General features: G+C 44.5%; 1 protein-coding gene across 1 annotated transcript in view; it reads right to left on the bottom strand.

Moving 5' to 3' along the window:
• The window catches only part of LOC139390880 (E3 ubiquitin-protein ligase znrf2-like), a 77,812-nt gene extending 64,402 nt beyond the window's left edge, over positions 1-13,410 (bottom strand). Inside the window, exon 1 of the mRNA XM_071138278.1 lies at positions 12,401-13,410. Coding sequence (XP_070994379.1) covers positions 12,401-12,812 — 412 coding nt within the window. The 5' untranslated portion in view covers positions 12,813-13,410. The remainder of the gene's footprint in view (positions 1-12,400) is intronic.
• Between the last annotated feature and the right edge of the window lie 571 nt (positions 13,411-13,981).

Below are 13,981 nucleotides of genomic sequence, written 5' to 3'. Positions count from 1 at the left end.
AGGGGAAGAGGAGGAGGAACTGTCTTACTCTCACATGGGAAGAAGTACAAGATAGAAGAGAAACAACAGGGAAAATACAGATGTAATTCTCCTGTAACAGCGGAGCAGAGGAGAACTATGTTTTCTGCTTTTTGGTCAACCACCACTATTTCCCAACATAAATGTCAAAGGTCCCACTTCCTCTTCAGTGTAACTGTGTCTGTTATTGGGCAGGAGGACAGATCATATCCTAAATGTTACAAACAAACTCAGTCTACCCCATGACAGACAAAAGTCAGGAAACAGATGGATATGAACAGCATACTGTAGGCAGTAGGCCTTTAACACCAGTACCCTCAGGAGAGTGCAGGGCAGTCTAGTAATAATCAGGTCAAGAACTGGAGACCCAGATTAAGATCCACCCCCTTTCGCAGTGAAAGTCAAACTGATCATCAGCTAAATGCTGGGTCTTATATATCAGGGAATTTTATGTGATGAAGAAATACAATCCTGCTTGAGCTATTAGATAGTCACTCAGTAAATATTCACTAACCGAGTAGAGCACAGACAGGCCATTTGAATGCAAATGTGTGGAACCATTAGAATATGGTTCACGTTGCTGCAAGTTGTGGGCGTTTCGCCACGGTGACTTGTCGAAAGCACTTAGATTTAATCCTTGATGGTAATTTTTGACAAAATTAAGACTGCCAGCAACAGTTTGTGCGGCTTAAGAATGGGAGGAAACTGCTTAGCAGTCGATATAAGAAGCGGAACTGCTTAGTATGAGAATAATACTCCAACAATAGATATCTAACCGAGAGAGCGTGTGGCTTTCTCTACTGGAATGTGGCTAAGATAAGATATTTCAGCACGGTTTGTCATAATCATCTTCAGGTCAAATCCTTTTTTACTGCTGCCGATTACTGGAACGGAGCAGGAAGTTAAGTGAGAAGGTGATAACTAAATGCAGCGAGAGCAGTGAACACGTGGTGACACACATTCACTCGCCTACACACACACACATACATACATACATACATACACACACACACACACACACACACACACACACAAACATTTCCTCACTATCAGAGAGTCCCATCAGACCATTGCACGTCTCGTCTCAGCCACTGTCGTTTGATTCTGTCCATGTTTGCAATTGGTGTCTGCGATTCTATGTGTGTGTATGTAGACTATGTACACATGCATGAATGTGTGCATCGGAAAGTATTGGAGCAGAAGCATTGGAAGCTGGTCAGCTCTGACTATGCTGTATAACAGTGTAGTGTAGAGTGTCTGTCCATTAAAGATGCGTTATAATTTTTTACAAATCATTTCAGCGAGTAGTTTTGAAAGTAGAGCTCACAAGCCAAAACGGGTCCCTGAAAATTGAGCACAATTGTGTATAACGTCATCCATTTTGTATGATATGTAACATCCTGCAAAACGGGACGTACATTTTTGTTTGCAATTTGCATGATACGTTACGAATGTGTAACTGCTTCAGACATAAGCCTTACAACCAGACTGCCAAACAGCCATCCATCCAAGCCACTAACCCGTCCCTGCCCCATCCTAATCTGTTCTCATGTGTTCCCTGCCTGCCGCATAACCTGAGCTTGACAGTGGCACCTTCCATCCCTCCTGCCCTAATCTCTGCTCCCTGATCCCTTGCTCTGTCCTCTATCCTCCATCCTCTACCCTGGCCACCTGACCCCTTAAAGTGGAACTGAAAGCGTTTTACAACATGAAATCTTATTCAAATCTGTTCATATACACTCCCAGCAAGAACTTTTCACATTTTCATACTTTCATAGAATGTTTGGGAATTACGTATAGTAAGGCATTTGTGAACACTCTATAGCAATATAGAGTGGGACAATTAATAGACATGGAGTAAATAAAACCTAATAAAAACGTGTCAGTCTTGTCCAGGACCGGACTCAACACAGACCCATGCACCATAGCCAATCAGAGCTACAGTAGGCCTATATGCCAATAATGATGCTCCCAACACCATGCTTCACAGAAGTCAGATTTAGCACCAGCATACAAACCACATACACCACAGTACCTCCCTCTCCCCACCCTTTCTCCTCCCTTTCCTCCTCTCCTTTCTTCAAATACACCACAGTACCTCCCTCTCCCCACCCTTTCTCCTCCCTTTCCTCCTCTCCTCTAATACACCACAGTACCATTTGTCTCCTCCTGTCCCTCCCACTCCAGACTGCTCCTCCTGCAAAGCAAACCCACTAGCTGGTGGACTACCCTAATACTGTATGTCTAGTGGTGAGTGTACACACAATCATTCACCCGGAGGAGGGCGGGAGTGTTCTGGTTGGTGCACCAGCACAATACCTGCTGACAGCAAACTGGAGACAACACACACACACTTCCTCCTGCCTGACACTCTTGTCCTGCTCCCTCTGTTCACAAGTGTGTGTGTTTGTGTGTGTCTGGGCATGTGTGAGTGCATTTCCATGTGTGTTGACTCACAGCCAGTTGAGTGAGCAGCAGGTGCTGACGTTGACAGTTAACTGACTCTATGTGTGACTGACTCTACCTCCAGCCCTCCTCCTCTAGTCCCATGCCATCGGAGCAAGATGAGCCTCCACATCTAGTTCCCCAGAGACCACCAGACGTTCCTGTCATTAAGTGTGTCACTTGTAAAGACAAAACGGCATCTTTAAAGGTGGAATGACAGATCTTAAAAGGTGGAATGCCAGATCTTTAAAGGTGGAATGACAGTTTTACAGGTGCAGCCAGGACCATGTGAGTTAATGACAGGACAAATGAGACATGTTGCCACATTAACACACAGCCCTATCAATAGATGACACGGCTCAGATGACTGTCAGGCCTGGGGCGGAGAGGGGAGACCAGCTGTTGGCTAACAGACAAACAGACAGACAGACAGATGGATGGATAGGCAGACAGACAAGACAAATGCAGACAGACACAAACAACCAGCGTCTAAACAGAACAACAGCCTGCGTTCATCACAGCGAGGAAACTTAAAGAGGCAGGTTAATAATTAGGCAGAGCCTTATGCATAGTCACATCCACACATTTACAATCTGTTGTTGGGATACACTAACCAGCGATATGGCATAATGGAGTGTCAGTGTGTGTGTGTGTGTGTGTGTGTGTGTGTGTGTGTGTGTGTGTGTGTGTGTTTGTGTGTGTGTGTGTGTGTGTGTGTGGTGGGGAATTTCCATTTTAATGACAGAGTGGGTTGGGTTGTCTACAGGTGACTAAGGTGAGGCAGGGCTCGGTATAGATTAGCTGTCACGGTGGTCAATGATTGAGCGAGACCCACCTTGCTCTAACTGAGAAAAGAAGGGCAAGGTAGTTCCCTATGTCCCATCATCATGTCATCTATCACTCCCCCATATCACCCATTCTGTACTCCATACCCAACAGCCCATAGTGAATTCTGGGGCATCCTGTTAGTATTTTACTCTATCCTCTCCTGATCACTTCTTTCACCAGTCTATCTATCAAGTTGAAGGAATCGCCTTTCTACCATCTATTTATCTCTCATTTATCTCTCCTCTCTCTCTCTCTCTCTCTCTCTCTCTCTCTCTCTCTCTCTCTCTCTCTCTCTCTCTCTCTCTCTCTCTCTCTCTCTCTCTCTCTCTCTCTCTCTCTCTCTCTCTCTCTCTCTCTCTCTCTCTCTCTCTCTCTCTCTCTCTCTCTCTCTCTCTCTCTCTCTCTCTCTCTCCCCTCTCTGTCTCTCCCCTCTCTGTCTCTCCCCTCTCTCTCTCTCTCCCCCTCTGTCTCTTCCTCTCTCTCTCTCCCTCTCTCTCTCCCCCTCTCTGTCTCTTCCTCTCTCTGTCTCTTCCTCTCTCTCTCTTCCCCTCCCTCCCTCCCTCTCTCTCTATCTTTCTCTCCCCCTCTCTGTCTCTCCCCCCTCTCCCGACTTTCACTTTGAGCTCTTGCCTCTACAAGTTGAGAGCAGAAGAATGTGCCAGTCTGAAGAGAATGAAGGAGAGCCATCACAAATTAATTAATGTATGCAGCCAAATGCACTGGGCGTCAGTCAGGCAGGCACAGAGACGGGCATGAAATATCAAGCGCACGCTGTGCTGGAGAGGAGAGACGAGGGGTGAGAGGAGGAGTTAACGGAGAGAGAGGCCTCTCAAGCATTTTTTTTATGCTAGTGTAGCATACGGTAGTCCAACATGGGAATAACACAGGACAGTCATCAGGCAAAACAAGACAGTGACACTGTGTGTGTGTGTGTGTGTGTGTGTGTGTGTGTGTGTGTGTGTGTGTGTGTGTGTGTGTGTGTGTGTGTGTGTGTGTGTGTGTGTGTGTGTGTGTGTGTGTGTGTGTGTGTGTGTGTGTGTGTGTGTCACATAACTGCAGTAAGTGAGTGGTGAGAAAGGCATTACCCATGCTGCCGTACTTTGATCCCTGTCACATGAGAGATTACATGACAAAAATAATTCCAGAAGAAGTGATTTGTTGTTCAGGGTCAGCCTGAGTCAATCTGGGAAGCAGTATTTTCACTGCTGATTTGACATAGAAGCCCTTATTATACCACTGTAGTTTCACATACACACATACACAAACATAAGCACACACGCACACACACTCTCTCTTGACCAAGCCTTCCTCTGTAATCCAACCATGCCGGTTATAGGAGACAAATGCTGATATATTCAGTCCATAATTAATATGTTCACTCCCATCGGCAGCTCAACCGCAATTGATTTTTCAATCTGTTTACCATTAGCTTTGCACTGCTGCCATATCGTCAGATGTACTCCTTTCCTCCTCTCTCTCTCTCTCTCTCACACTTCTTTCTTTCACCCTTGATCACCCTTATTCTTCTCATTTTGACCGCTCATGGAATTTATTAATTGTATTACTTTGCTGTTTTTTAAGTCATGCCCCCCTCCGTCCTTGACATTTCCTAAATAAGTCTATATAACACACTGCCCCCTGACAGTTGGGCCTGCTCCACTCAGTCCTTGACTTTTCCTAAATAAGCCTATATAACTGACCGACTGTCTCCTGACCGACAGTTTGAAAGCGCATTGTCCAGCTGATAACGCGGATAATTGCCTTGAACCTAAACTATACCGAAACTAATTTCACACATATAACAACAAATTCAATCATTGAATTAAAGTATGATGGGGAGAAAGAGGGAGAGTGAGTGAGTTGATGAGCGAGGGAAAGCGAACGATCATAATTATGTAATCACCAATTGTGAACGAAGATCAGGGCAGGTCATTCTACTTTATTGATCCATTCTAAATATAATGTTCAGATGGTATGTACCCTATATCAGTCCACCGAACCAAAGCCGTCTTATCAGTCTACTCTGACCTACTTGGAGCAGGCTACACAGTGAGAGTGTGCGTAATTGTACGTGCTGAGCGGCTTTCAATATCTGGGAAAATATCCACATCCGCAGCAGTGTCGAAGAATGTGGTGATGAGGCTTGTGGAACCTTGCGTTGGCAAGGGGGGAAATGTCACCATGGACATTTTCTTCACCTCACTGTCATTGGCGAACAAGTTGCTTGCAAAAAAAACATTCGGCCGGGACCATGAACAAAGTGAGATGGGAGCTCCCTCTCTTTGTGCAAAATAAGTACAGCCGTTGTACTCCACAACGACAAGACGACAGGACACAACAAGAGGAAACCGGAGACTATTACGCACTACAACCAAACAAAGCATGTCAAAGTGTGTCAAGCAAGTGAAAGGTATGAATATTGAGTAATGTTAGAACAAGTGGATAACAGCTAAATGAAATCCAACTGATGCCATTGCGTAAAGACGCACACAAGCCCGAGCTGACTATGTTTGACTGCTGTCATACCGACACTATTCATTATAATGGCATTATTGCGTCTGTGCTGCGTTTCACTATTTAGGCTACTGATGTTTTCTTCATTTGACCGCACGTCTTGGTGTTTGGGGTATTGGTATTTGTTTTGTGGTAATAAAAATAAACTGTTACCGTGATCCCAACAAAGATGCATTCTGTTTCATAGTTGTAACAATCTCAATCCACAAAAAAATTGATTTGAACACTTGAAAAAAATGTTGTTGTTTTTTATGTAGCCTGTAGTAACAAACTAATGCACATGGTATTGTGTTATTTGAAATCAAATAAAAATTGTATTCTAAAGTTACCCAAGGCCTTCATAAACAAAACTAAATTATTATTTTTGCGATAGCATATATGAACTGTATTAATTGCACTGCTAGAATTTTCCAGTCAGAATGAATGAATAATAAACAGAAATACTTTATTTACATATCTATTCAGACCTTTTGATATGAGAAATTGAGCTCAGGTGCATTCTGTTTCCATTGATCATCCTTGAGATGTTTCTACAACTTAATTGGAGTCCACCTGTGGTAAATTCAATTGATTTGACATGATTTGGAAAGACAACCACCTGTCTATATAAGGTCCCACAGTTGACAGTGCATGTCAGAGCAAACACCAAGCCAAGAGGTCGAAGGAATTGCCTGTAAAGCGCCAACACATGATTGTGTCGAGGCACAGATCGGTTGAAGGGTACCAACAAATTACTGCAGCATTGAAGGTCCCCAAGAACACAGTGGCCTCCATCAGTCTTAAATAGAAGAAGTTTGGAACCACCAAGACTCTTCTTAGAGCTGGCCGCCCGGCCAAACTGAGCAATCGGGGGAGAAGGGCCTTGGTCAGGGAGGTGACCAAGAACCTGATGGTCACGCTGACTGAGCACCAGAGTTCCTCTGTGGAGATCGGAGAACCTTCCAGAAGGACAACCATCGCTGCAGCACTCCACCAATCGGGCCTCTATGGTAGAGTGGCCAGACGGAAGCCACTGCTCAGTAAAAGGCACATTACATTCCGCTTGGAGTTTTTCAAAAGGCACCTAAATGACTCTCAGACCATGAGAAACAAGATTCTCTGGTCTGATAAAACCAAGATTGAAGTCTTTAGCCTGATTGCCAAGTGTCACGTCTTGAGGAAACCTGGCACCATCTCTACGGTGAAGCATGGTGGTGGCAGCATCATGCTGTGGGGATGTTTTTCAGCGGCAGGGACTGGGACACTAGTCAGGATCGAGGGAAAGATGAACGGAGCAAAGTACAGAGAGATCCTTGATGAAAACCTGCTCCAGAGCACTCAGAACTTCAGCCTGGGGTGAAGGTTCACCTTCCAACAGGATAACAACCCTAAGCACACAGACAAGCCAATGCAGGAGTGGCTTCAGGACAAGTCTCTGAATGTCCTTGAGTGGCCCAGCCAAAGCCCGGGCTTGAACCGATCAAACATCTCTAGAGACCTGAAAATAGCTGTGCAGCGACGCTCCACATCCATCCAGACAGAGCTTGAGAGGATCTGCAGAGAAGAATGGGAGAAACTTCCCAAATACAGGTGTGCCAAGTTTGTAGCGTCATACCCAAGAAGACTCAAGGCTGTTCTCGCTGCCAAATGTGCTTCAACAAAGTACTGAGTAAATGGTCATAATACTTATGTAAATGTCATATTTCTAAAAACCTGTTCATGCTTTGTCATTATGGGGTATTGTGTGTAGATTGATGAGGGAATTACTTTTTAAATCAAATTTAGAATAAGGCTGTAACATAATAAAATGTGGAAAAAGTCAAGGGGTCTGAATCATTTTCGAATGCATTGTATGTCACGCCACCACGGCCAGAAGAGAGGACAGAAGCTGAACTTTAGTAGGCCGTTAACTACTGATCATTACCAGGAGCTCCAAACTGAGAGGAGAGGGATCATGGATTGAGACGCTCCAGTTGTTCACTGAGTCAACAAATATGTAGCCTAACTTCTACAGCCTGTAGTTGTGTGCTCCGTCAAATGAGCTAAACTTCAAAATGAGAAGCTGTCAAAACTAGCTTTCTGGACCACCACTACTGACCAAAGCAAGACACAGACCACAAAGCTACTAGCACTTTAGACCAAGACAGCCCTAAACCCTTGCTGACCACCCCTCCTCTGGTTCATTATGGCCTCCAGCGTTCAAGGCAGTTCAGGGATTTACATAACACAACCAGCCTAGACACCATCAGAAAGCCGTTATGAGACGAAATGACAAATCAACATCCCAAATGGCTCCCTGTTACCATTTATTGTTATATTTTACCTTTATTTAACTAGGCAAGTCAGTTAAGAACAAATTCTTATTTTCAATGATGGCCTAGGAACAGTGGGTTAACTGCCTGTTCAGGGGCAGAATGACAGATTTGTACCTTGTCAGCTCGGGCATTTGAACTCTCAACCTTTCAGTTGCTAGTCCAACACTCTAAGCACTAGGCTACCCTGCCACCCCATAAGGCTCTTGTCAAAAGTAGTGCACTACATAGCGAAAAGTGTGCCATTTTGGAAAAGAAAAAAAAAGAAAAAAAAAAAAAAAAAAAAAATCTTATTGTAGATGGAAAATATTTTATAATTCTTTCTACTTCTATCACCAAGAAAATATGGATTCCCTGACACTTTTGTCTTGCCTTGGGGATATTCCATCACTGAGGAAGGAACAGGAACCTACAGTTTAATATTTCACCCAGGAGACAACTCTCTCTAATGCTCTCCTGTCCTTCCATCTGACTGGGCTTATAGCTGGGGGCCATTGGCAGCAGCCAGCCAATAGCGGTGGTATAGCACTATACCTTCAGTAGTGCAATCTTAATGAATACTCACAGGGAGACATTCTTCCTTCGTTTCAGCCTGTAAATCAAGCCAGCTCGGCTCCAGCTTTCAAACAAAACTTCTCCATGAAACTGCTACTCCATGAAACATCTATTTCAAGTTATTTACTATTAGCTGTCTATAACCACTGTCTGTCTCCCAGCAGTCAGTCATTCACCACACAAAGGAAGACTGTAGGTAGCGCCATGAGGATTCCCCTGAGTCGAGTTTCATTGGCAGGACACTAAAATTACAGCCTACTGAGTCTTCTGAAGCTTGTGTTCCCTCCCACCATTCATGTTATTTACTCAGACGTCACTGTGTTTTAAGGGGTAGAGAACAAATATATACATTGGGATTTCAATCTGATGAAATGGGAAGGAGATATTTCAAAGCAGACGTTTTGTTTCTGGGTGTCTGGGCTAGACGTTGGATCAGGTCGGACGGTTGACCCCTTTATTACAGCAGGTGTGTGGCTCCAGGCCCCTCAATGTCTTAGTGGGGGCAGGAAAGGTGTGACTGATAAAATGATGTGATACATGACACCACCTGACACACTTTGTACTACAGGTTGTCCCTGACAACATAAACACAATACTACAACTAGCTAGTATTTTTTTTCATTCACAAAAAAAGACAAAATGGTATATTTCCTGTTCTTTCTCTGTTCCAGAATTAGGATCCTCCTGCTTTCAGACAAACACATGTACAGTAATTGAGAGATTGTTTCAGAAACAAACAGGTGGCTGAAAGGGAGAGTGTTGTGGACACACTTGTGTGTACTGGTCATATTTCCGCCTAATGTGCCTTTTTAAGCTTCCCTCTTACTCAGTGGTCAAAACTGCCCCCAAGCATAGTCTCACAAGGTAAGTTGTGCTTCCACCTCTTTTCAGAAATCAAATAAACACATCTATTATTGCTCTAGGCAGCCATGTCATAGGTAAAGTAGGTGTATCTGTGGTGTAGAAGAGCCCATTCAAAGAAACGACCAGCAGCACTGCTCCCCTGGGTAAGTTCAAATGTGCGGTAAGGTTAAACAGAAGAGTCGCCAAGCAGCTTTCAGTGGGAAAAGCGCCTACTAACTATATAAATAACAAAAGAAGTTACAGAACACCTGTACCCAAGACACACCTCACCTGGCTGCAAGATGCGGGGAATTAACAGGGTCAAGTTATTCTTTCATGATAATACTGTATTAACATGACCCTGACTCAGCCACTAAACTATTATTTCATTATCATTAGAGAGAGCGAGATGACGGGAGAGAGGGAGAGAGAGGGGAGGTGTGAGAGAGAAAGCAAGAGAATGAGCGAGAGCAAGCGAGTGAGAGAGAGAGACGTGCTCAAACAGCCATAGAGAAAGAGTCCAACACAGTAGACAGAAAGCTTGGTACACTGTGCCTATTTATCCCTTCCAAGGACAACAACATTCTCTCACTCACTACCACCAGTCAAAAGGGCAATAGAACCAAATATAAACACTCATAGCATTCATGGAACGATGCCTGAAATAAACATGGTTTACAAAACTGTGTCTTCAACTCATAAAACATGAAATACACATTGACACGAATAAAGAAAATGCACTGTTGTTGAATCTCAAAAAGCAGAAGTAGATCCCAGCCAGTCAAAATAATGTTTATGTGTGTGTGTGTGTATGTGTGTGTGTGTGCATGTGTATGTGTGTATGTGTCTGTGTGTAAAACCATATTCCCCCTCTGCTCTCAGACACACAGGAGTCTAAATTCTAACTGTGTTTACATCTGAGTGGATCTGATGTGGTTGAGGCTCACCCTGACATGACACGCCACGACCCGGGTGCAGGAAGACGGTCGAGAGCAGAGAACAGGCTGGCCTCTCAACACAGAACCCAAGAGCTGCCGGGGAAATTCCATCTGAGCAACCAACGACTCAACCACTCAACGACACGGCTGCTCTGTTTTCACCACAGGTGCTCCAGCTATTAACTTACACCAGACCATAATACCCAAGGCATATACTGTCTGTAGGCTATATTGTGAGAGAGTGAATAGCTGGCCTGTGGTGCATTAAGATTATTAAGTGACATCAGGGACTCTGGAGGCTGGGTAGTCTATTATATTGTGAGAGTGAACAGTGCAGCTGAGGTGAATACTTCTGTGAAGTCTGAACCTGGTTGTTTCCTATGAAACGATAGCAGGGCTTCTGCAGGCTGTGTATATTATGTGAGAGTGAACAGTGCAGCTGAGGTGAGTGGAGGACAAATCCAATTAGTTTTAATTTAATTGCAGCTTGAGATCAGGATGAGTGCATCAAAGAAGGCACAAGGGAGAGAGAAGCAGCGTCTGAACGAGCAGGGCTGCAGAATGTGGAGAGAAATTCAATGGGTTGAGTTGATGATTGAATGGCTCAATCAGTCGGTGCTCGATTGTTTAGGTCTACATTCTAATGGGAGAATACATGCCTCTTTGACCTGCATGGTCCATCACTGGTCAATCACACGTTCCAAAGACGGCCATGTAACCTTACAAACATCATGGTACGTCTCAACTGGCAACCTATTCCTATAGTCAAAAGTAGTGCACTATATAGGGAATAGGGTGGCTATCGAGATACATCCCATGTTGGATTTGATTCATTACTTGAGGCATGTTAGACGAGGCATGTCGAAGCTTCCCTGTCTGAAAGTTAAAGAAGGAGAATCCAGCTAATGGATTTAGTGTCAGTGGCAAGTGAACATTCAGAGCCATGAGAATTGCTGAGCAAATATTCCCCAGACCCAGATAATCCATGTAATTTCTCCCTCTCATTCTCTCTGTTTTATGATAATTCCCCTCAGAGATATGGAGAAAGCAGAGTGAAATGACTTCTCTCTAAAGTAATCTCTCTGTCTCTCTCTATCCAGCATGTCTGCATATTTAGCAGCTCACTGCAAAGTAACCACAATCTTTTGTGTGGTTTTCTGGACCTAATCTGTAAAATTCCTAGACCGAGCTAATCCTCCAACAGCATGTCGGGAAGAGAAAGGCAAACAAGACCTGCGGATACTGAGTTGACAGTCTGATCTGGACAAGGCGGTCTCACCTTAGACTGGACACAGACAGTAGCCTCATTTAGGAGGCGGGATTCTCATATCACTGACTAGCTTGCTCAACAACTACAGTAGTAGGCTGTAACTGATTTTTAACCAACTATTATACCTTTGCTTCTTCAAGCAGATATCAATGTCACTCTGTTAGCTACATGCTGGTGAGAGTTAGTCTAGTCTGTCTCCCCGACAACTATATGTCATGTGGGATGATCATTGACGGGGATGTATCATACTGAAGTGGACATGATGTGGGTTGTGGTTGCAGAGATCAGATGAATGCTCTCCATCGTTCCAAAAAAGGCTGTTTGGTATCACATTCACTGCTGATAATGAACACTCCTTACTATGGTGTGCACTGTAAAAGTAAATGATGGTGATGAGGAGGAGGAAGAGGATGAGGCAGGGGTTATTGAATCATAGCCTATCCATTCTGACTGTAAACTATGATCATCTAAAATGTTACAACACTATTGTTACACAGTTAAAACTACAAACATGTCATCAAGGTGCAAGTAGCTGTAAAACTGAGGTTAGGACACATTTGGTCCACACTGGTGAGTAACAGGTGTAAAACACATTGACAGAGAAGGTGACATTTCCGTGAATAAAACTGAGATTCAACACTACACAGGCACAAGTTGCTAGCTGCATGTTGCTACCTTATTGTCAGCCAGTCTCTTACCTCCAAAAAGGTGAGGCGAAAGGTGTGCTGGTAATGATCCAATCAACAACCGGGGACCCCCTTGCCCCCAGCTGGACCTGTCCCTCTCTGCCTCCTCCGGGGTGCTGCTGCCAGACTCCTGTGAGCTGTAGGCTCCACTGCTGTTGGGGATGTTGATGCCTGACTGGGGTCTTGGCCCTGACCCTCCAGAACTGCCTCCCACGGACCTCGTCCTGGGGCCAATATGTTGACTGGAGGTCGCTGTGGTTCCCGAGGCCCCGTGAGCCGACTGGCCATACGAGTGATAGCTCATTGCCATGGCTGCAGTCCTACCGTTCCCATTGCTGGTAGTAGAGGTGCTAGAAGGTAGATCCGAGCCCGAGTAAGCCCTGGTCCGTCCGTTAGCGGCTGGGCTGCTCTGTTTAGCCCCCATGTCGGTCGCTGGTGCCAACACACGTCCACAGATTTACCCTGAATTATTAAAGGGCTCGTGCAGCACGGCGGCGGTCAGTGAGTGTACCACATTTAAAACGCAAAGCGACACGTACACGACCACCCAGTCCAGGACAGTGATTACAATTTCAATAAATAAAAGTAACTGACAGCGATACAAAACGGCGGGTTGGAAAGCTGTCCTTATGGTGCGCTAAAAACAAAGTAAATACGCATGACATTAAAACTTTGCGAAGAGTTCACAACATGTCACGACCATAATCCAGAATAAGTAGTTGTTGCCATTTTGCAGTTCGAATCTTTCCTCGTCCCGTTTTTTTTGTTTTGGATTAATATGCTTTGGCTGTTGATGTCTGAATATTGACTGTCCGCAATACGCCCTCTCTACGAAAGTGAAGAGCCACGCTCCCCACGCTTCCTTGTTAGCCGACTGCAGGCAGTCACAGTGAAACTATTATAATGTAGGAGGAAGTGATGGAGGGAAGGGGATGACAGAAACAGCAGAGCAGAAACGACAATAGCGGGCACGGGGCTCCGTGCGCACAGCACTGAGCACTGACTTGGTTGCGGAGTGAGTCGAGTTTGGAGGCGGATCCTCTGTCTTTGTGCGTCAGGTTACGTCAGCACCAGCAGTGCACAAGCCAAGCGACATCAATAACAAGAGCAAGCCTCACTCAGTAGTGGCAAGTCTGGGCAATAGGATCAAGGACGGTGGGAAAGGACTGAGGCCACTTTCAGTACCTGTTAAATGATATGCATTTGTTGCTGGAAACGAGCGACAAATACATCGAGGCAAACCTGCAAACTCAGTTATGGTTCATGCCCCTCTTACAGAGCATAATAAACCATAGCCTCTAGGAATAAAATGATAAAATACAGTTTCAAGAATTCATTCACATGCAGGACGTTAAATAATTTTTGGTGACATTTATTGCATAGGCCTACAGCCATACTCACCTAGAATAGTAGGTCAGATGTAACCCAGTTAAGACACGACTCTCATTTAAACTACAAAGGGTTAATCCAAGATCAAAATAACCTATTACACAACATTTAGCATATCATTGTCTGGAACATGTAAAACATTATACAATGTTTCAATTTGTTGATGATGTCACAATGACGAAGATGATGTCACATATTTCTTGT

This window comes from Oncorhynchus clarkii, chromosome 3 (genome assembly GCF_045791955.1).
Source record: "Oncorhynchus clarkii lewisi isolate Uvic-CL-2024 chromosome 3, UVic_Ocla_1.0, whole genome shotgun sequence".
Classification (NCBI taxonomy): Eukaryota; Metazoa; Chordata; class Actinopteri; order Salmoniformes; family Salmonidae; genus Oncorhynchus; species Oncorhynchus clarkii.
This window is presented reverse-complemented; position numbering and strand designations above follow the sequence as displayed.